The 21127-nt window shown below is 39.7% G+C and overlaps 1 protein-coding gene and 1 non-coding gene across 4 annotated transcripts in view; both read left to right on the top strand.

Annotated features, from left to right (window-relative positions):
- The window catches only part of Sf3b3 (splicing factor 3b subunit 3), a 46479-nt gene that overhangs the window by 15049 nt on the left and 10303 nt on the right, over nucleotides 1-21127 (top strand). For all 3 annotated transcript variants that reach the window (XM_003472132.5, XM_063247630.1, XM_063247631.1), the window contains 9 exons: nucleotides 1043-1180; nucleotides 2232-2335; nucleotides 7798-7963; nucleotides 9152-9247; nucleotides 11632-11704; nucleotides 17323-17474; nucleotides 18204-18359; nucleotides 18810-18965; nucleotides 20044-20187. In XM_003472132.5, coding sequence (XP_003472180.2) covers nucleotides 1043-1180; nucleotides 2232-2335; nucleotides 7798-7963; nucleotides 9152-9247; nucleotides 11632-11704; nucleotides 17323-17474; nucleotides 18204-18359; nucleotides 18810-18965; nucleotides 20044-20187 — 1185 coding nt within the window. The remainder of the gene's footprint in view (nucleotides 1-1042; nucleotides 1181-2231; nucleotides 2336-7797; nucleotides 7964-9151; nucleotides 9248-11631; nucleotides 11705-17322; nucleotides 17475-18203; nucleotides 18360-18809; nucleotides 18966-20043; nucleotides 20188-21127) is intronic.
- On the top strand, nucleotides 677-763 carry LOC111757471 (small nucleolar RNA SNORD111). Its single transcript, XR_002791815.1, has one exon. It is a non-coding gene; the product is annotated as a small nucleolar RNA SNORD111 (small nucleolar RNA).

Raw genomic sequence — 21127 nt, 5'->3', positions numbered from 1 at the left:
AGTTGCTTATGCCACTGAGCTATGTCCCCAGTATGAACTTTTATAATTGCAGTATAGTCTTTTATCAGGTTTAAGTTTCTTTGTTGTAATTTTTTTTTTTTTTTTAAGATGGAGGTCTCTATATGTAGTTTAGGTTGGTCTTGCACTGACTCTATCCAGGGTGGCTTCAAACTCAACAGTGATCCTCCTTCCTCAGCCATCCAAGTGCTAGGATTATAAGTGCAAGCCAACATGTCTACGTGTTCAGGCTGGTTTTGAACTCATTATGTACCTCAGGCTGACCATTGGACTCATAGCAATTCTCCTACTTTAGCCTCTTGAGTGCTGGGATAACAGGTGTGAGCCACCCACTATGCCAAGCTCAAAACCAAAATTTTAGCTACACAGTGCCTTCCAAGAATCAAGGAATCTGGGAATGGTGGCACACACCTGTAATCCCAGCACTTGGGAGGCTAGGGCAGGAGCACTGTTGCAAATTCCCTGAGCACTGAGGCTAGGGCAAGACCAGCCTGGGCTACAAAGTAAGGTCAGGGCCAGCCTGAACTGCATAGCGAGACCCTGTCTCAAAAAGACCAAAAAAAAAAAAAAAAAAAAAAAAAAAATCAAGGAACTTGATATAGAACAGGACTAGTGCTGGATGGATGATTGTGTCATGCATGTATGAGTGTTTTGTTCATAGCCTGAAATGATGCCTAAATTTCATGTCTCTTCTCTGACAATTTTGTCTGGAGATGGTTTTTGCCTTATTGATCTGATCAGGCTGTAGAATGGAATTATGACTATTTCTTAGTTACCCCAAATTTATTGTATTTATGAGTTTTTTTGTACTGGGGATTGAACTCACGACCTCGTGCTTGTCAGGCAGACTCTTATGCCGCTGAGCTAAATCCTTGGCCCTATTATATTTATAATAGACAAGAGCTTTTAGTTTTTTGGTTAATAGGCTGCTATGTCTTGGGTCTTTCCAGGAGGCTTGTTCAGTTTGTTAATAAAATGCTGAATTTCAGAAATAAGCTGTGGGTTGTATATTTGATTCTGTTAGAATGACCTGGATGACCCTGAAAGAGGAATGATTTTTGTCTGCTCTGCCACCCATAAAACCAAATCGATGTTCTTCTTTTTGGCTCAAACTGAGCAGGGAGATATTTTCAAGATCACTTTGGAGACAGATGAAGATATGGTAAGTAGACCATACATGGGAGGGAGAAAATAAAAAGGGAAAAATTAACCATTTGTTGTTATCTAGTTTGATGAAAGTTTCTACCCAGGACCTTGCCTGCGTTTGGCAAATGCTCTACCACTCACTGAGTGAGACTCCCATAGCTGTATTTTTCCTAAGCTAAATCATTTGAAAGTAAGTTGGAGGTGTCATGACATTAAGAATGTGCCTTCTCAAAACAAGGATTTTTTTTTTACATATAATACCTAAGAAATTTATATATAATTTCTACACTTATATCTAATTAAATAGCTATCTTTAAAAAAGCACATTTACATGTACTTTAAGATTTACAAAGCTGTTTTATATAGCATTGGTACATTAAACGGTTCTTTGAGATGAGATAACTAGGGCAATTAATATTTTACATATTGAAAAGTTGGAAACATAGGATGTCTAAAAAGTGGTTACCTTTGGACTTGTGTATACATACAGGTTTTCCTATTCTTGTTAGCAGATAGGTACCCAGTCTAGTAATCTTGTGTATACCAACCTTGGATACAGCCATTGAAACAATTATTTTCAGTTGGTTACAGTTGGTATGAATAAGAAGTTTTTCATGTCTGCTAAAAACTGGTAATGTGTGTGGTTTGTTACTTGTTTCTTTCTATGCAGGAACTGAATAATTGGGGTCGGGGATTGAACTCACGACTGCGCTTACCAGGGAAGTGCTTGAGCTGAATCCCCAGCCCAACTGGGCTATTTCTTAGATAGCCGTTTAGATCAAGAATTGGCAGACTTGTTTTGTGAATACCAGTTTGTAAATATCGGCAGTTTTTGTAGGCCATATAGTTTCTGACTTGACTTGTGGACTCTGGCATACAGCAGCCACCAACAGTATGTACACAAATGGGCACAGGTAGCCTGTGAGCCGCAGTTTGTTGACTCCTGGGTTAGATAATGAATTATTGTATTTGCTCCTTAGCTGATCCTATATCATATAATACTGGGCTTCTCCCATGGCCAGGCCTCACTTGCCTGAACACTGTAGAATCTTTTCTTTTCATTCCAGGTAACTGAGATTCGGCTGAAGTATTTTGACACTGTGCCTGTTGCTGCTGCCATGTGTGTGCTTAAGACAGGCTTCCTTTTTGTAGCTTCAGAATTCGGAAACCAGTGAGTATTCCTTTTATTACCCTAATTCACTCTGATTACTTAGAAGTTCACAGGAGAAAGGTTTGGTTTCAAGTCTGGGGAGGCTTTCACAAGAGTATTTCAAACAAATTTGGCTCTCCTTTCCCCTTTACATTCTTCTCACTGTTAGCTTCCTGTACTTCAGTGGCTTTAGTCAGCATCTCTGTTGATGTCTGCAGAAAAGATCATTTGAATTTAAATATTTCCTGGAGTTTTCATAAACCTTTCATTGAGTATTTATTGAAGTACTTGCTATTCTTAAAGAGATTGTACAGATCTAAAGCTGAATATTATTACCTGCCCACTCATATCACCCATCCTCCTAACCTCAGTATTTCTGTGGAGTCAGTTCTGGCAGCTGAAATGTAAAATCTCAGGTTTTTGGTCCATTAATACTGTCATTCAGATGCTGAGGTCTACTTGGACCATTCTATCCATTTTAGTGGTGTTAAGGCAATGCACTGTTTGCTTATTTCATTAACCTTTTCTGTAAAACTCGGCCTTTAGGATTGTCTCATCAGAAAAGACCCAAAGTTGATGAAATTGTTTCTTTCATCCCTGTGTTAAAATCTTTGATGACTCTTCACTGCCTTATGGAAGCTGAATTAGCCTGAATTTAAGGTTGATATCCAAAATTCCAAGTTACTTATAAGAAGTGAAATAATGTGATCTTGTATATATCTGCCAGTGTGCAAACCAATTTCACCCTTTCCTTGTTAAGACACTGAGAATCTGTGCTATTTTTGCCTGTCTCCAGTTCTCTCCTTCTGTGATTTTTTTTGTTTTTGTTTTTGTATTTGGACTTGAACTCGCTACCTTGCTCTCCCCTCCCCTCACTACCTTGCTCTTGTCAGGCAGGCACGAGTGCCTTTCAGCTATATCCTTGGCCCCTGAGTTCTCACATTCTTGCCATGCATTTTCCTCTTTGCAGTATCACTGTTTATTTTGCAGTATCTTTGTTCCTACTGTTTATTTCTCCTTTGCCTAATGTGAACTTTGTTGTATATCTTTTCTGGCTTATATAGATAGGTGTCTGTTTGTGTCCATGGGAGTTGGTTCTCCGACACCCCACTCTCTTAAGGATGCTAAAATCTGAGGATGTGTAGGTCCCTTACACATAACCTGTGCCGTCCTCCGTGTATTTTAAATTGTCTCTGGACTACTTGTAATATTTAATAGACTGTAAATGCTGTGTAAATAGTTGTCATACTCTGATGCTTGAGGAATAATGACAAAACTGTAAATGCTCTGTAGAGGTGTGCATCTTCATTTATTTATTTATGGGTGCTGCAGATAGAATTCAGGACCTTGTTCATGCTGTCTGAGTGCTCCACCACTGAGCTGTATCCCTAGCCCCTTTTTGGAAGGAATTTTATTTATTTATTTTTTGGTCTTTTTGAGATAGGATTTCACTGTACAGTTCAGGCTGGCCTTGAACTAATTTTGTAGCCCCCGGTGGCCTCGAATTTAGTAGACTTCCTGCCTCAGCCTCCTGAGTGCTGAGATTACAGACATGCTACCATGCCTGGCCTTTTTGGAATTTTTTTTTTTAAACTTTTTTTTTTTATCGGTACCGGGGATCGAACTTACGACTGCCTGCTTGCAAGGCAGGTGCTTATGCTGCTGAGCTAAATGCCCAGCCCCTGGAATATTTTTTTTTTAATCTGCTTTTAGTTGAAGATGTGGAACATGAGGATAGAGGGGGCAGGCAGATATACCTGGTTTCACTTTTTACCTTTTTAGCCTGTTACTGTGTTCATTGTTTATTTTTATTAGGTCTTTTATGTATGTATGTCTGTATGTATATGTGTATATATGTATTTATTTAGTTTTGGAGACAGTCTCACTTTGAGCTCAGTCTGGCCTTGAACTCCTGCAGTCCTGCCTGAACCTCTTGAGTACTGGTATTACTGGTGTGTGCCACCATGCTCAACCTACTTTTTTTTTTTTTTCCCCTCGGTATTTTTGAGAAAAAGTCTCACTACGCAGTTCAGGTTGGCCTTGAACTCAGTTTGTAGGCCAGGCTGGTTTTGAACTTGCAACCATCCTCCTGCCTCAGTCTCCTGAGAGCTAGAATTTTAGGCCTGTACCACCATGCCTGACTTTTGTAGTTTTTTTTGTAAAAGGAATATTAAAGAAAAAAAAAAAAAGACCGCGTACTGTGGAGAAGATAACAAAGGCTATACAAACACAAATATCACTTATCCTTCTATTCAGAGATAAAATTTCCTTAACCTTTTTGTGTTCATAAAGTTTTATGAAAATGAGACCATACGATACGTCCATTGTGGCCTTTTGTGTAGTATAATGGATTAATATTTCTCTATACTAGTAAACGTAGGTCTGTGGCATCATTTTTTGTAGCATCTATTTCCTAATATTTGGGGGGGGTATTGTAATCCCAATTGTGATCCCTTTTCTAGTCTTTTTCACAATCCAAAAAATTATATCTATATTCCCATTGAGATGTTATTAGAATTCTGGCAAATTAATTCCAGTCTACCACTTCCAGTGCAACCCATGACGAGAGTAAAGACACCAACACAGGGATTCAAAGTTAAGGGCAACCAAGGGGTCCTTAGCCCAGTCCCTCTGAGGATGTGCAGACAAAGGCCCTGATACAAGACCTCTCTCAGAATTTATTTTGTGAAGAAGGGCGGTGGCTTGAGGATGAGTAACAGTGAAGATGGTGGGAACTACAAGAGTAATTTGAGCTGGCTAGCCAGGTAGGGAAAAAGGCATCTTTGCAAAATGCAGGGTTAACAATATGCAGAAGGATCAACCTGTATAATTCAATTAGGTAGCAACTTAGTTGTTTTTGGAGGCTGTTGCTTCAGTTTCTGATATGTAAACTTTCATGCCCTGGGGACTCATAGCCTCTCTATTTCGGCTTATACCCAATTGACATTCCTGGAGCTGACTGGCTCTACCATCCCATCCCATCCCATCCCGCTGTGCTCATATATTTTGTAGCGCACTATTTGAGGAAACAGAAGACTGTCTGATGGCTTTAGAGATTACATGCCAGTATCTGGGCTAGCCTTATTTGCAATGCAATTAAAGTGAGAAGAAAATACCATAGTCAGCTGTGTACATATCAGTATAAGGAAATGGGTCTCAATATAATCAAAGTCACAGCAGTTGTTCTGCATTCACTCAAAATTGTCTTCCACAGAGGTATATGGGGAATTGAACCTAAGACCTCATGCTTGCCAGGTAAACACTGTGCCACTGAGCTAAATCCTTGGCGCCATTTATTATTGTGATAAAATATGCATAACATAAAATGCCATTTTAGCTGTGTTTTCATTCAGTTCAGCACCAATAAATATTTACAGTGCTGTGCAGCTATTGCTATTGCCTTTCCAAAAGATTTTAATTACTCTAGACAGAAACTTTGTCCAAAGTTCACATTCTTCCTCCTCTAGCCCATGGTAACTTCTACTTTCTGTTCCAATCTTGTCTTTCTCGGTATTTCTTTTCTTTTCTTTTTTTTTTTGTCTTTTTCCTTTTTATCGGTACCAGGGATCGAACTCACGACTGCCTGCTTGCAAGGCAGGCGCTTATGCCGCTGAGCTAAATCCCCGGTCCCTCTTTCTCGGCATTTCATATAAATGATGTCCTGATGTGCTTCCTTTTGTATGTAGGATAGTATTTAGCATAATATTTTCAAGGTTCACATTGTGGTAGCCTGCATCAGAATTTCATTTCTTTAAATGGGTGGCAACATTCCGTTGTATGTATATCCCATATTTGTCTATTCATCTGTTGGTAGGCTCTTGGGTTATTTCTGTCTTTCTTGTTTTTGTTTTTGAGACAGAGTCCCTGTTTGTAGTCTAAGCCTGTCTTTCAGTTTGCTGGCTAGTTCAGGCTGGCCTCAAACTTAGAATATTCCTGCCTCAGTGCCTTGAGTGCTGGGATTATAGGCTTGTGTCACCATGCCTGGTTATTTCTATCTCTTGGCTATTGTGAATACTACAGCAGTGGATTTGGATGTACAAATAATAGTTTGAATCCTCTTTCTCAGTTCTTTCATTTATATTCGTAGGAGTGGAGTGGCTGGGTCAAGTGATAATTTTGTGTTTTATCTTTTTGAGGAACCACCAGACTTCCGTACCAGCTTTGCCATTTTACATTCCCAGCAGCATGTGTGAGGTCTCCAGTTTCTTTATATTCTTGCCAACACTTGTTATTTTCAACTTTTAAAAATTATAGTCATTTGCTGGATGTGGTGGCACATATCTATAATCCTAGCACTTAGGCTGAGGCAGGAGGATAGCCTTGAGTTCCAGGCCAGCCTGGGCTACATAGTGAGACCTTGTCTTTTAAAAAAGTGTGTGTGTGTGTGTGTGTGTGTGTATGTATGTAAACATACACGCAAATATAGTCATTGTAGATATGTAGTAATATATCTCATTGTGGTTTGATTTACATATTCTTGAGCAGCTTTTTGCTAATTGGTCATTTGTCTGGAGAATTATAAATTTCTTTTGTCTGTTTTTTAATTGACTTTCCAATTTATAAAAGTTCTTTATTCTCAATACTATTAGACTGTTGTGAGAAACGTGACGTATAAATGTTTTCTCCCTATTTTATGGTTGTCTTGTCATTTTCTTGGTAGTGTCTTTTGATGCCCAAAAGGTGTAATTTTGGGAGGGGTTTAGGGATTGAACCCCAGAACTTCGCATATGGTGAGCATACATTCTGCCAGAATTATGTGTTCCAGGCTCCTAAAAGTTTTGAAGTGTTGATGAAGTCCAATTTATCTTTTTGTTGTCATTCCGCTTTCTTTGAAAATTTTACAGTTTTAGGTTTTATGTTTGGTTTTCTCCATATGATGTAATCTTTTGGTATGAAATAGGAGTCCTCCTTCATTCTTTTTTTGTCTTTTTGATTCACTGCAGCTCAGGTTGGCCTTGTACTCACTTTGTAACTCAGGCTGCCCAGGAATTCTCCTGCCTGGGCCCTCTTAGTCTTGGGATCATAGGTATGTGCTACCATGCCTGACTTTATGCATTTATTAAGTTTGTATGGGTTGTTTGTTTGTTTTGAGAGCCTTGCTGTGTAGTTCAGGCTAGCTTTGAACTCACAGTGTAGTCCATGCTGGCATGCCCTTGAACTGCAGTGATCCTCCTGTCTTGACCTCCCAAGTATTGAGATTTCAGGTGCCACTACGTTTGGCTAAAATTTTAATTTTTGTTCATGGTGGATATTTTCTCACATACATAAGGAAAATCTTACAGTAAACCTACATATGGCATTTCCCAGATCCTGTCCTTGAGTTGCTTTGAAACAAATTCTAGGTATCATATTTCATCATTATACCTAAAAAGAATAGCAGCAATTTTTTAGTAAAACTGAGTAACTCTAGCATTACTTTGATAAATAGGCATTGTCTTTGGAGAATCTTTTAACTAAGATCTCTGTTCTTTGCATCTCTGAAGTTACTTATATCAAATTGCACATCTTGGAGATGATGATGAAGAGCCTGAGTTTTCATCTGCTATGCCTCTGGAAGAAGGAGACACATTCTTCTTTCAGCCGAGACCGCTCAAAAACCTTGTGTTAGTTGATGAATTGGACAGCTTGTCACCCATTCTGTTTTGCCAGGTATGAGCCCTTTCAGTTGTTTCCATTGAGCAGTGCCAGCCAGCAGATTTCAAATGTCAGTGTAGTAGGTTTTCAGTTTTTCTCTAATTAAATTAAGGTGTGTTCTAAGAACTAAATAGTGATGGAACTTCCTCATGAACAAAGTCAGAAGAGAGAGAAATACGGGAATTGAAAACCATTCAACTATGCAACTCAAGTGTAGTGGTAAAAAAGTGTGTTCTTTGCCCAGCCTTCTTAGACCTCACCTCTGTGGATGGAGACCATTACAGTTAATAACTTTTGGTTACTTCCAGGTAGTTTTCTCTGCATTTGCTGTTGTATGTGTGATCTTTTTATTTTATTTTAAAGTGAATGGATTCTCACACTATTCACTATTTCTGCTTGACCTTTTATCACTTAATTGTGTATGTGTGCATGTGTATATAGCTGTATTTGTCTCATTTGAATGTGGTTGCTCTTTAAAATGCTTCACAGACCATGGAATCAGCATTAGGAAATTATAAATCGTATCTTCAGGGAGGAAGCTGAAGTGGCTCAGGATGCATATTGTACAACTCAGTTGTAGCATCTAGAAATGTTACAGTGTTACCTTGCTGGGATTTGAGTAACTTGAGTACCACCTGATCCAATAAATTACACTTCTGATGGGAGGTGGCTTGCTTACTGTGTACTGGGGAAATCAGTCATCATTCAGGAGCTCAGCCTAGTACAACTAGAGTCTCAAGTTAGCTGCTTTTGTTCTGCCTTTCCAAGTGATTGAGGGTAAATGATAGTTGGGAGTATTAACTACTCAATTTCAGATAGAGGTTCTACAACTCTTTTCTTTTTTGCTTTTTGAGACAGTCTTACTATGCAGTTTAGGCAGGCCTTGAACTTAAACTATGTAGCCTAGGCTGGCCTGATCTTGAACTTGCAGTGATCCTCCTGTCTCAGCCTTCTGAGTGCTGCGATTGTAGGTATGTGCCACCACATCCGGTGATTCAAATTTCTTTTCTAACTAGCCTTTGGAGAAAATTGTTGCTTCAAACTTGTTTACTTTGTCGAGGGCTGGACCTTTTTCTCTTCATATCCCAGGGTCATCATTAGTATATAAACCTCGTAAACCGAAGAATAGCTTGTCTCCTGAGAATCAGAACTGTATTTGAAAACTTAGCACAGGTACACATTTTTCCCTTTTTCTTTGTGCAGATAGCTGATCTGGCCAATGAGGATACTCCACAGCTGTACGTGGCTTGTGGTCGGGGACCCAGGTCTTCTCTGAGAGTCTTACGGCATGGACTGGAGGTAAGATGGGAATTTTCTGGATTTTTTGCAGGGTTTGAGAGGCATAGATCCACAGTAGTGTATAAGTTTAGATTTGTCTATTCCTTACCTTGTTAGCATAGTAGTTCCAGACTCAGAGACTGGAAAATCTTAGCGAAACATTTTACTGATAGTCTTAAGTCCTTTTTAAGGTAGGCTGGCTAGTTGCGTGCTTGCTTGCTTCCATGCCTCTTTGCCTCTCTTTTCTCTGTGTTTGTCTCCCTCCCTCTCTGGGTTGCCATGATCAGAATGTTGACACTGAGTTCTACCCCCAACCTCTGGTATTTTTCTACATTTTTTTTTTTTTAATTACTATAGACTTGGTTGTGAGTGTGTGTTGTGTGGTGCTAAGAATTAAACCCAGTGTTGTGCATGCAAGACAAGAGCATACCACTGAGGCACATCTACAGCTTGTTTTTTTTTTTTTTTTTTTTTTTTTTTGATCTTTTTCTTTTTTATCGGTACCAGGGATCGAACTCACGACCGTGCACATGCAAGGCAGGCGCTTATGCCGCTGAGCTAAATCCCCAGCCCCTACAGCTTGTTTTTTGTTTTGTTTTTTGGTACTAGGGATCGAACTCTTGACCTTGCACTTACCAGGCAAGCTCTTGAACTGCTGTGCTAAATTCCTGGCCCCCTCCCCAGCTTGTTTTTGAGTTCATTTGGAGCATTTCTTTAGAACTGCACCAAAGTGGACGAACCTTTTAGTGATATATATACTCACAATTATATTTTCATATCCTACCTTCTCTAATCATCAGATTCTAATGTTAATGTTTCTCTCCCAAGGCCCTTGTGCTGGATCCTTTTTGCTTGTATTTTGAACTCATAGCAGTCCTCCTGCCTCAGCCTCCCATGTGCTGGGAGTATAGCAACCATACCCAGCTGGGATGTGTACAATCATACCCAGCTTGGCTTGATCTTTATAGAAGTAAAATAATACTTTCTGTGACAATTTGATACAGTTTGAGGCGTGGTTTGAGGCTTGCTGATTTTCATAAATTTTAATGGGACAAAGTCATGATTCAAGAGCACAAATTGGTTTTAAATTCTAGCTCTATCTTTTTTTTGGCAATGCTGATGTATTATAGGTGTCGTGTGTAATTTAGACTGATCTTGAATTCACTGTAGTACAGCCTTCCCTCACACTGTTGGCAGTCCTCCTGTCTCAGATTCCCAAGAATTTGTGAGGTTTTTTTTTTTTTTTTTTTTTTTTTAAATGTAGTTCAAGTTGGCCTTGGGCACCCTTTGTAGCCCAGGCTGGTCTCAAAGTTGCAACAATCCTCTTGCCTCAGCCTTTGGAGTGCTGGAATTACAGGAGTGCGCCACCATGCCTAGCTAAGTTTTTGGTCTGTCAAAAAATTAGTACATAGTTCAATAAGATTTTCCTTTTTTTTGTTTGGTACTGAAAATCAAGCTCATGACCTCACACTTGCCAGGCAGGTACTGTGCCACTGAACTTCATTCCAGGCCCGATTCAATAAAATGTTAAATGGTCTGGTCCCAGTTTAGAACTGTAGCTCTTGATTACTTAACTGCTGATTGGATGAACATCTGATGAAATAAGCACTTTGCACAGGGAAATGCATTAACAGAAAGCTTTTTGTTGTCTGTAACAGGTAAATGAATCAGGTTTTAATCTCTGCACTAGTTGTGTATTTACAGAGGGACAGAGTTCACATACAACCCCCTCGCAGTTTCCCCACTGGTTCATATGAGCTTTTCTTAGTTATTCCATCTACTTTCATTTTTGCAAAGGTATAGGACGTTTAAGGGTTGCTGAATGTCCCTAAAGAGCTGATTTTTACGAGAGCTTATACGAGGTAATGATGATGGCCAGCCAAGGGGTATAAGAGAATATTTTTCCTAAAGAATGTGGCATTTGAGGGCCAGTGATCTAGCTCAGCTGCAGAAGCAACTGCCTAGCAAGCTCAAGGTCCTAAGTTTGATTCCAGGTACAAAGAAAAAAGAGTAACATTTGAATTATTCTACGAAGAGAGATGGGATTTGGCCTCATGGGAACTAGGGAAAGAAACGGAGAACTATTTTACATGGCCTCTTTCTTTTCCAGTGGTTGTTATGGCCTTTCTTTAGGAGGCTGTAGGCATGCCATGTGCAAAATAAGAATATAGTTTTGCTATAATAACTTTCCCCCAGACAGTCTATAACTTTTGAGTAAAGTGTGTTGGGGCACTTCCAGTACTTTTCAGCTATTTTGGTCTTGAGGCTCTTTTTTCACTGATCTCATCTTTTTAATGTAGCTTACAGTGTAGGTACTTTCTTTGCTATTGGGACCTCATTAATCTAATATAGTAAAGCAGGTGTCTGAGTTCTGTTCTTAACAGGTTATGTTCTTTTCCTCTCAGGTGTCAGAAATGGCTGTTTCTGAGCTACCCGGTAACCCTAATGCTGTCTGGACAGTACGTCGGCACATTGAAGGTAAGTGTTGCTTGCCCAGAGCCTGGGAACTATTGACATAGACTTCAGAGGCTTCATTCATAATATTTCTATATCGTGTCATCTAGCACTACATACCAGAAACTCCTGGCTCATCCCCATAGTTCTGAGGCTATCAAGATAACTTCATGTATTGCTCTTTTTTGTTTAAGAGATTAAGGGAGGCATAGGACAGCCATTTGAATTGTGTAAATATTTTAGTGTGATAGAACTGTTGTGTTTTCAACTTTGTTAAGGCATAATGTGAGGGAAAATTGAGTTTTGGTTTTTTTCCAAAACCAAATTTTTTCCAAAATTCACTGGGGGAAATCCCAGTGAATTCAAGGTGGCATATTCTAAGAATTAAAGATTTTTTAAAAAAGCTTGTTAATTGGTCATTCCTGCTTATATTTAAGGAAAGCAGAGATGATTGAGTGGACTCAAAATTTTGGGGTGAATGGAAGAGAGTTCAGAGTTCCTGCATCCAAATGGTTGCTCAGCCTAAAACTTTGAAAGTAATGTGAAACTGTGTAGTACTGCAACATCAGAGAAGGCTTGACAGTCGAATTTCAGTCTCAGAAACAAAACTCAGTTCTCATTTTTGCTTTGGTTCATTGGAACTGTAGATCATTTTAATCCCCAGGATCTCCTTTACTGCTTTCTCCTTTTGAATGTGAGATTGTTGAGTAAGATCACTTTGGACAACAGACAAAGCTTTTTCTAGAATTCTGTAATTCTTCTTGGTGGTTAGATGTTCTAGTTGAATGGAACAAATTTAAGAGAACTGGGAATTGCGTAGGAGGAAAATTTCTTTCTATTAATAGAATACTGCACATTTTTGTGAATTTTCTTTGTAGTTGTTGGAATCAAATTAGTAGTGTCGAAAGAGGAAAAAGTGGACAGGAAGTTGGTAGACTTGTTTTAGCTGAGACTATACTGGTAATTGATTTTTTTGGTTGAGGGGGAACCAGGAGTCAAACTTAACCTCAAGCTTACCAAGCAGGCACCGTGCTGCTGAGCTATACTCTGCAGAAAGAATTGATCTTTTTTTTGGGGGGGGGTTGTACTGGAAATTGAACTGATGATCTTACACTTGACAGGCAGGTGCTGTACCGCACTGAGTTATATCCCCGGCAGAAAATTGATTTTTAACTCAATCTTACTTTATTTGTGGTATCTACATGAAGAGGCTGTGCAGTGTTGATGTTCACCTTTAACTTGGTAGCTTAGTGGTATTTTAGTTCTTGAAAACATTCCATAAAGACCATTGGCAGTACAAAGATGCTTGTGTTTCTTTTTGGTAGCCGAGCATACTTGGAAAGTACTCTACCAAGTACTACACTCTTTTATCTTTAGCCCCTTTAAAATTTTTTTCAGACGGTTCCATTTAGTTGCCTATGCTGACCTCAAGCTTTGGCCTTCTAGGTCGCTAGGATTGTAGTCCTGCATCACCACACTTGTTTAAAAAGACCTTTTAAGATAACTTAGTGTGATTTACCTTTTTTTCTTTTGCATTTTAGGCTAATTTTTTATTTTAAGCCAGATTTTGCTTTATAAAAAAGTTACTCATTTTTATGAAGAAGGCAGGAAGTCCTGAACAGTTGACTCTTACTTAGCACCACACATCTAGATAATAAGTCTGGAAAACCTTGTTTCCTGAATCCTAGTCCACTGTCCATTTGTCCTAAAGTCTGTGGGTCTTGTTGGTTTCTTTCCAGATAAATTCTGTGCTTGTACTCTGTAGTCATTTGAATGCCCATTGTATGTGCAGGCTTCTGAGCAGAATCACTCCCTCAGGGCACTTGCCATCTAATAAGAGATGAAGGGCTGGAGGTAGTGCAGTAGTGGAGCACTGGCCTAAGCATGCAAAGCCCTCAGTCCCCAGCACTGCAGCAGTACAAGTGTGCAGTACTGTTGGGTTAGAGGAAGGCAGTGGGCTTACGCTCGATGATCAGGCAGGGTTCTGGAGAGAAAGTGTTTGCTAAGTGATAGTATATTGTATGATGGAATTTGTAGATGAAGAGTTTTCTCCTGTATTAAATATCAAGGCCTATGAAAGGACTATACTTATACATTTCACTCTTTACATACTGTAATTTGGTTCATCACTCAGAAATAGAGGTCAGGTTTTCTTTTCATTTTCCTTCCAGATACTCCAAGTTACTGTTGAGCAGTTCTCTATCCACATGTGCTGCAGTCTTCAGGCAAATACTAACCTTGGCTGGTACTTGGTGATGCATACTACCAATACCAAGCCTTTTTTTCTCTTCCACAGGTGGCTGGTGAAGGTGCTGATCACCACAGGTGTGTACCTACTGCTAGGGTCTACTGTGGGTTCTTGCAGTTCACCCAGGGAGAGGGACCTTCACAAAATATTGAGGCTGCCCTGATGGCATCTCCTAGGGTAACTTTGCAGTTGGAAGTCCTCTAGATTTTGAGAAATATAGCTAATTGTCTTTTACCAAGTTGAAATATCTGGTAACTAGTAACCTGTAGCTTCACACTCTTGGAGTTGTCCCTTTCAGGTATACTGACTGAACGCTCAGGCTCTGGAGAGAGCTTTGGAGTATGCTCAAGACTGCTGAGTTAAGATAAGCACCATGTTGTATGAATACAAAAGGAGGATGAGATACTGTATAAGAGGCTGAATAATCTGGACAGTGGCTCAGTTTAGCCTTTGGAGTAATCTGGGAGCTGCTTGTTGAGCCTTAGTTCCTGAAGCAAAGGAAGTTGAAGAGTAAAGCATTCTTTCTCTGGGTGTCTTAGTAGCACTCAGGTATGAGAACTAAAGATACATCCCAGCCCTTTATTTTTTTTATTTTTTGTTTTGAGACAAGGCCTCAGTCTCTTTAAATTTTCTGGATGGCCTTGAACTTGTGATTGTTTTGCCCTAGCCTCCTGGACTGCTGGCATTACAGGTGTGTGCCACCACACCTGGTTCTCATGTTCTTTATGATACTTAGAACCCCTAGAAAAAGGCAGCATGGATGTTTCTAGTTTTTATTCACTTACGTTGCCAGAGGTGTGACTTTGTTCTGAGAGCCAATTTTGAACTTACTATCTCTAAAATACAACAGTAACTACTCTGCCACAAGTCTTCCCAGTAGAGAAAATTACATTGTTATTGGTCTTCACAGAGTAAACAGGAGGAAATGTGTGATGTAAAGCAACTTTTAGACATAAATCCTTGCCCTTGAGTTTATTGAATTATCTAGCCAAAGTATCCTATCAGATTAACTGAGCATCTCTTTTATATCTGAATAGTCTGAGATCTTGGTCAGAAGGATATGAACCCAGGAACCCTCTGTTGTTTTCTTTCCTATTCTCTTGCATGTAAGTCAGAAGTTTATAAGATCCGTCTTCCAGAAACAACTTCTTTTCTTCTTGACTGAAGGAAGAGACTGGGAATTGTTGTTTTTTATCGTTTGGCTTTGCTTTGTACTCTGACATCGGTTTATTGGGAACACGAAACTATGCTGTTTTCAAATAAAATGAAGCAATTTCTGTTACTGCACACCAAAGATTTCTCTTACACAAACTTGAGAGCAGTAAATTTCCAAGCTTCGTGTTATATGGACATGGGTTTTTGTGTTGTTGTTAGCTAATAAGACATCCATTTCAGGGCACCCATATCTTACCCGTGTTATTGTAATGAACAGTAGTTATGATTTTACAAGGTTTCCTCAGAGTACGTGGTATATGTGATAGTTACAACAAAATAATTAAAAACCAAATATCTTCTTGTCCAGTGTTACTGCTTATGGTTTGGAAAATTAACCTTTACTCTGGACCTGGCCTAACCTTTAGAGTACCGTAACACCTATTGGGAAGGATCTTTGATCCTTGCTCTTCATCCACGCTGTGCACATGTGTGTTATTAGCTGAAACAGTTTTGCCAAATAGTGCTTATTACCCTTATTCTAAATTACATTTATTTGGATCTTAAAGAACTGATTGCTACCCATTAAATTGATTTTATGTCCTATTAATAGGTTAGCACATTACTGTAGATTATACCTTCACTTGACTTGTCCTTTTATAAAGAATACTGGTTTTCCTGAACTCATCCTGTAATTTTAGTTCAGCTGTGCTGCTTTTGCTGTGTTCAAAACAAAACAACAAAAAAGTGTTCTTAAGCTGAGCGTGTTGGTGCACTCAAGAGGCTGAGGCAGGAGGATCATTGCAAATTCAAGACCAATTTGGGCTACAGAGTGAGCTCAAGGCCAGACCTGAACTGCACAGTGAGATCGTATCTTAAAAAGACCCCCCCCCCAAAAAAAAAGGGTTCCTGATGTGAGAGGGGTCAACAAACTGGCCCTGAGCTGTGATAACAGCAGCTCTGATGATAGCTGTTACTGTTGTAAGTTAGGCAGCCTCCAGTTTAGTGCTTTGTATTGGTACTTTTTTCCTTTGTTTACCTATATTATTTGAAGGAGGCAGAAAGTGGGAAGTTGATAGAAAAATTCAAATGTAAAGTAGGAAAGTCTCTAATTTAAAAAGTTAACATGCACTGAACATTCATCAGCTTTAAGGCAAATACTGTGGGTGTGGGAGACCACAAACTTGTCTTAATTGTTGTAGAATAGGAGGTACAGGAAATGGATGCCTTTTATAGGGGAAACTTTTTGAGTGTCTGTATGCTTCATGTTCTCGTACTCTGAGAAACTAGTTAGTATTTATCTGACTACATTTCATTATGAAAACTGCATCTTAAAAAACCAGTGGGCAAGGGCTGATAATATAAACCCCCCCCCCATTTCTTGTTTGATGTCCTTATATTGTTCGCAAAGGGACTATTCCCAATTTCTAGTCTGAGAGTGACCTAATCTCATGGAGGCTAAGTGACTTTTTATTTTTTATTTTAATTTTGTGTTTGTGTGTGTGTATTTATTTCTTAAGAGTTTGTATTCCTACATTATTTTACTGTTTATTGTCTTCTCCAGACAGGGTTTCACTATGCAGTTCAGGCTGGCCTTGAACTCAATTTGGTAGCCCAGGCTGGCTCCGAATTTGCAGCAATCTTCCTGCCCCAGCCTTCTGAGTTCTGAGATAGGTGTGCGCCACCACGCCTGGCCCATTACTTTGTTTCGGGAAAAGGTTGAGGGATCTTCCCTGGTTAATAAGGAATATCTCTTCTTAAGAAGGGGTTCTGGTTGACAACCAGCACAAAATGTGTGATAGCTAAATAAGTAAATATTCAAAATTTTGGGCTGAGAATTTAGCTCAGCAGCTCAGGCACCTGCCTGCTGAGTATGAGATTATGAGTTTGATCCCTAGTACCACCAAAAAAAAAAAAAAAAGAAAGAAAGAAAATTTCTTCATGCATCTGATTCTCTGATGTTATCCTTGCTCATGTCTCCAGGAAATGTTTCAGTAAAACACTAGTTTTCAAAGGTGCTAGAGGAAGACCTTTGTATTCAGTGTATATTGGCATTTATCTATAGGCTCCATGACCCTCAGTTATCCTTTGGATCGTCCTGTGTTGTGTGTGTGTGTGTGTGTTGTTTCTGTAGTGGCTACATAGAAGTGCCTTGGAAGATTTCTGAAAACTCTAGTGTCTCATTTGACTTTGTAATTCTGATGAGTTCTTAGCTAACCAACTCCTTTCTTTTCTTTTCCAGATGAGTTTGATGCCTACATCATTGTATCTTTCGTGAATGCCACCCTCGTGCTCTCTATTGGAGAAACTGTGGAAGAAGTGACTGACTCAGGGTTCCTGGGCACCACCCCGACCTTGTCCTGTTCCTTGTTAGGAGATGATGCCTTGGTGCAGGTGAGGATACTCAGCTTGCTTTCCTTACCTGCTTTGTCCTCTTTGCTGTCATTGAGCTCCATTCGTTTCTCTTCACCCTCCCTTGCTAGAGAGGGAGGAGATGTGCTGTTTTATCAATGTAAAGAACTGCATTAAGTCTTAACCGGTTTTTACGTGGCATCTACAGGGGAAACTTATGTTCACTTGGAGAATTTTCAAATATTACCTCAGTTTTCCATCCTATGATTGTTAGAGCTCATCAGTGTTGCATTTCTTTCTTTTCTGTTACTGGTAATTGAACCCAGGGTCTTGCTGAGTTTTAGATTGGGCTAGACCTGTGATCTCCTGCTTCAACCTTGTGCTCATCTCTGATGATATTTTACATTAGTACATTGTTTGTTTTTTGTTTTGTTTCTTTAAGACAGGTCGTGACTTTGTATTTCAGGCTGGCCTTGAACTCACTAGTAGCCAGGCTGGCTTCAAACTTGTGGCAGTCTTCCAGTCTCAGCCTCCTGAATGTTGGGATTATTTGTATGTGCCACTATTCCTGGCCATATGTATTTTGTAACTGGTAGTTGAACTTAGAAGTAAACACTGCAAAACATGAACTTTTGAACAACTGGCCTTGTCAGGGACATGCTAACTGCACCTCTTGATCTCTCAAGGGTGACAGATCTGACAGTTGTGAAGATCATTGTGAGTTATGGGTCAAATTGGTAAAGTTGATTTTCCTTCTTTTACTGCCTCTAGGTGTATCCAGATGGTATTCGACATATACGAGCAGACAAGAGAGTTAATGAGTGGAAGACACCTGGAAAAAAAACAATTGTGAAGTGTGCTGTGAACCAGCGACAAGTGGTGATTGCCTTGACAGGAGGAGAGCTGGTGTATTTTGAAATGGATCCCGTATGTTACCTCTCATCTAAATCCCATTTCAGAAATTTTCCTTTGTTCTATATGAAAGGATGTATGGTACACTAAATTATGCCCAGGAAATCTCCAGTGTGGTTAAACTTTTTACTGTCATATTTGAGTTTTCTTTCACAGAGTCACTCAAAATCTCACGAACAGATCACCCAGTTTTACGTATCTCCATTTCCCTGTAGACTAGATTGGCTTACCTAATTGGCAGCACATTGAACTTTTTCAAAGGTCTTATGATGTCTTATCTCAGAGACATTAATTTTGCTTACCATTAGATTGTTAAATTCAGTCTTTGAGAGATTCTTGGCAATTGATTGTATAAGAGAAGTGAAAAGAGGCAAAAAGAAACCTAAGAGTCTGTCTTCCATTCCTGGGTGCAGAGTTTTAAAGTGAATTGGAGCATCTAGACCTCACTTTGTCTTCCTTCTACAGTCAGGACAGCTGAATGAGTACACAGAGCGGAAGGAGATGTCAGCAGATGTGGTGTGCATGAGTCTGGCCAATGTTCCTCCCGGAGAGCAGCGTTCGCGCTTCCTGGCTGTGGGGCTGGTGGACAATACTGTCCGAATCATTTCCTTGGATCCCTCAGTGAGTTTTTTTTTTTTTTTTTTCCTTTTGGTACTGGGGATTGAACTCATGACCTTGTGCTTGCCAGACAGCTGAGCTAAATCCCCAGCCTGGATCCCTCAGTGAGTGAGATCCATTGTTTCAAAGGTCTTTTGGTTGGAACCTGAGCATCTGAACCCTGAGATCTGTTTTCACTATGCCTCTGTCTCTTTGTCTTTTGGTCTGTCTCTTTTTTCTCTGCCTCTCTCTCTCTCTCTCTCTCTGTGTGTGTGTGTGTGTGTGTGTGTGTGTGTGTATGTCTCATTTTGTGGTGCTGGTCAGACCCAGGGCTTCATGCATGTTAGGCAAGTGCTTTGCCACTAAGGTTTACTCCCAGCCCTCTATCTGTTATCTTCTGATTATCATAGTAGCATACCTCAGGACACTTGTGCTGTGGTTTTGGGATGTTAATTTGAGATTATTGTTTTCTTTGGCATAAACCTTGAATCTTTTTTAAAAAATAAATGTATAGTTAAAAAGTCAGTATCCCTTGGGGCTGGGGATTTAGCTCAGCGGCATAAAGCGCCTGCCTTGTAAGCAGGCAGTCGTGAGTTTGATCCCTGGTACCAATAAAAAGGAAAAAGACTTAAAAAAAAAAAAGTCAGTATCCCTAAGACTTTTTTTGTGTGTGGTCTTTTTGAGACAAGATCTCTATGCAGTTCAGCTGGTCTTGAGCTCACTTTGTGGCCCAGGCTGGTCTTGAACTTGTAACAATACTCCTACCTCAGCCTCCTGAGTGCTGGGATTATAGGTGTGAGCTATCACACTACCACACCTGGCTCCCCAAGACTTCTTGTATAAAAGGAATTTTACTTGCTCACAGCATTAGTTGTACTTACTTATTTTTACCATAATTCACTTTAACAAAAGGAAGGCAAGATCCTCCCATTACATACTCTAAGATTCAGTTTTGTAACACACTACCCTCTGAGAACTCATTCCTGGGGTTTTCCCTGCCCAAAAGAAAGTTCCTCCTTTAACCTTAGCATTAGAAGCATTCGAGCTGTCTTGGTTCTCCCCTGCTTCCTAATGGTCACTTTCTGTGTTTTCTCCCCCACAGGACTGTTTGCAACCTCTGAGCATGCAGGCTCTCCCTGCCCAGCCTGAGTCCTTGTGTATTGTGGAAATGGGTGGGACTGAGAAGCAGGATGAGCTGGGAGAGAGGGGCTCTATTGGCTTCCTGTACCTGAACATCGGGCTGCAGGTAGGAGATTCAGAGGCTCACATTGTTGGTATCAGGACTTTTATTTTCTAGATTTCACTCATTCGTTTGCCACTTACCATGCGGTGTGTAGTTCAGGCTAGCATTGTCAAACTCTTAGTGATTTTCCTGCTTCAGGTGGGATTACCATACACTACCACATCTGGCTACAGAATCTATCGCATTTGAAAAAAATGCTTTGTGGTGCATTAGAAATTCTCATAGCACATACAGAAGTTAGAGCCTCATGGCAGTAAGCCTGTTACCTCTTTCTGGAGTGTACTAAAGCAAGTCAAAGTATCTATAATTACTCCATAATGTTCCTTCAATGGAAATATCCTTAAAGCACTGATATGCCATATCCATCAAAATTCAATAGTAATTCCTGAGTATCATCTGTTGCTTTGTTGGGCACATCTTAGTTTTCTCCTCAAAAAAATGTTTTTATATGTGGATTCACTCAAGATCTCAGCAAGAGCATCTACACTTTGAATTTGTTTCATGTGTCTATTTATTTATTTATTTATTTATTTATTTATTTATTTTTGGTATCAGGGATTGAATTCAGGACTTCATGCTTGTCAGGCAGGTGCTTATGCCGCTGAACTAAATCCCTGGGCCCTTTGTGTCTTTTTATGAACTTCTTAAACTGACCCATCCCTATTACTACTACTATTGTCTATTTGAGATGCGGGGAGCTGTTTACTCCCTGTTGTATCACGTTAGGATACAGAATGGTTGTGCTGCTTTTAGTGATGTTGAATTAATGATTGTGCTGCTTTTAGTGATGTTGAATTTGTGTTAGTTTTCTATTTTAAAATTCTCCATCGACTTTTTAATAGCTATTGATGGGTATTTCTTAGATTGATCGTATCATTAAGGTCTGGTATATGATGGTTTTCTGTTTCTTTCAGAATTTAATTAGCCAGAGCACATCTCTGAA

The sequence above is a fragment of the Cavia porcellus genome, unplaced genomic scaffold (genome assembly GCF_034190915.1).
Source record: "Cavia porcellus strain 051 isolate PalLab524CR breed Dunkin Hartley unplaced genomic scaffold, mCavPor4.1 scaffold_4, whole genome shotgun sequence".
Lineage (NCBI taxonomy): Eukaryota > Metazoa > Chordata > Mammalia > Rodentia > Caviidae > Cavia > Cavia porcellus.
The sequence above is the reverse complement of the archived record's forward strand: the minus strand, read 5'-3'. Positions and strand labels throughout refer to the sequence as shown.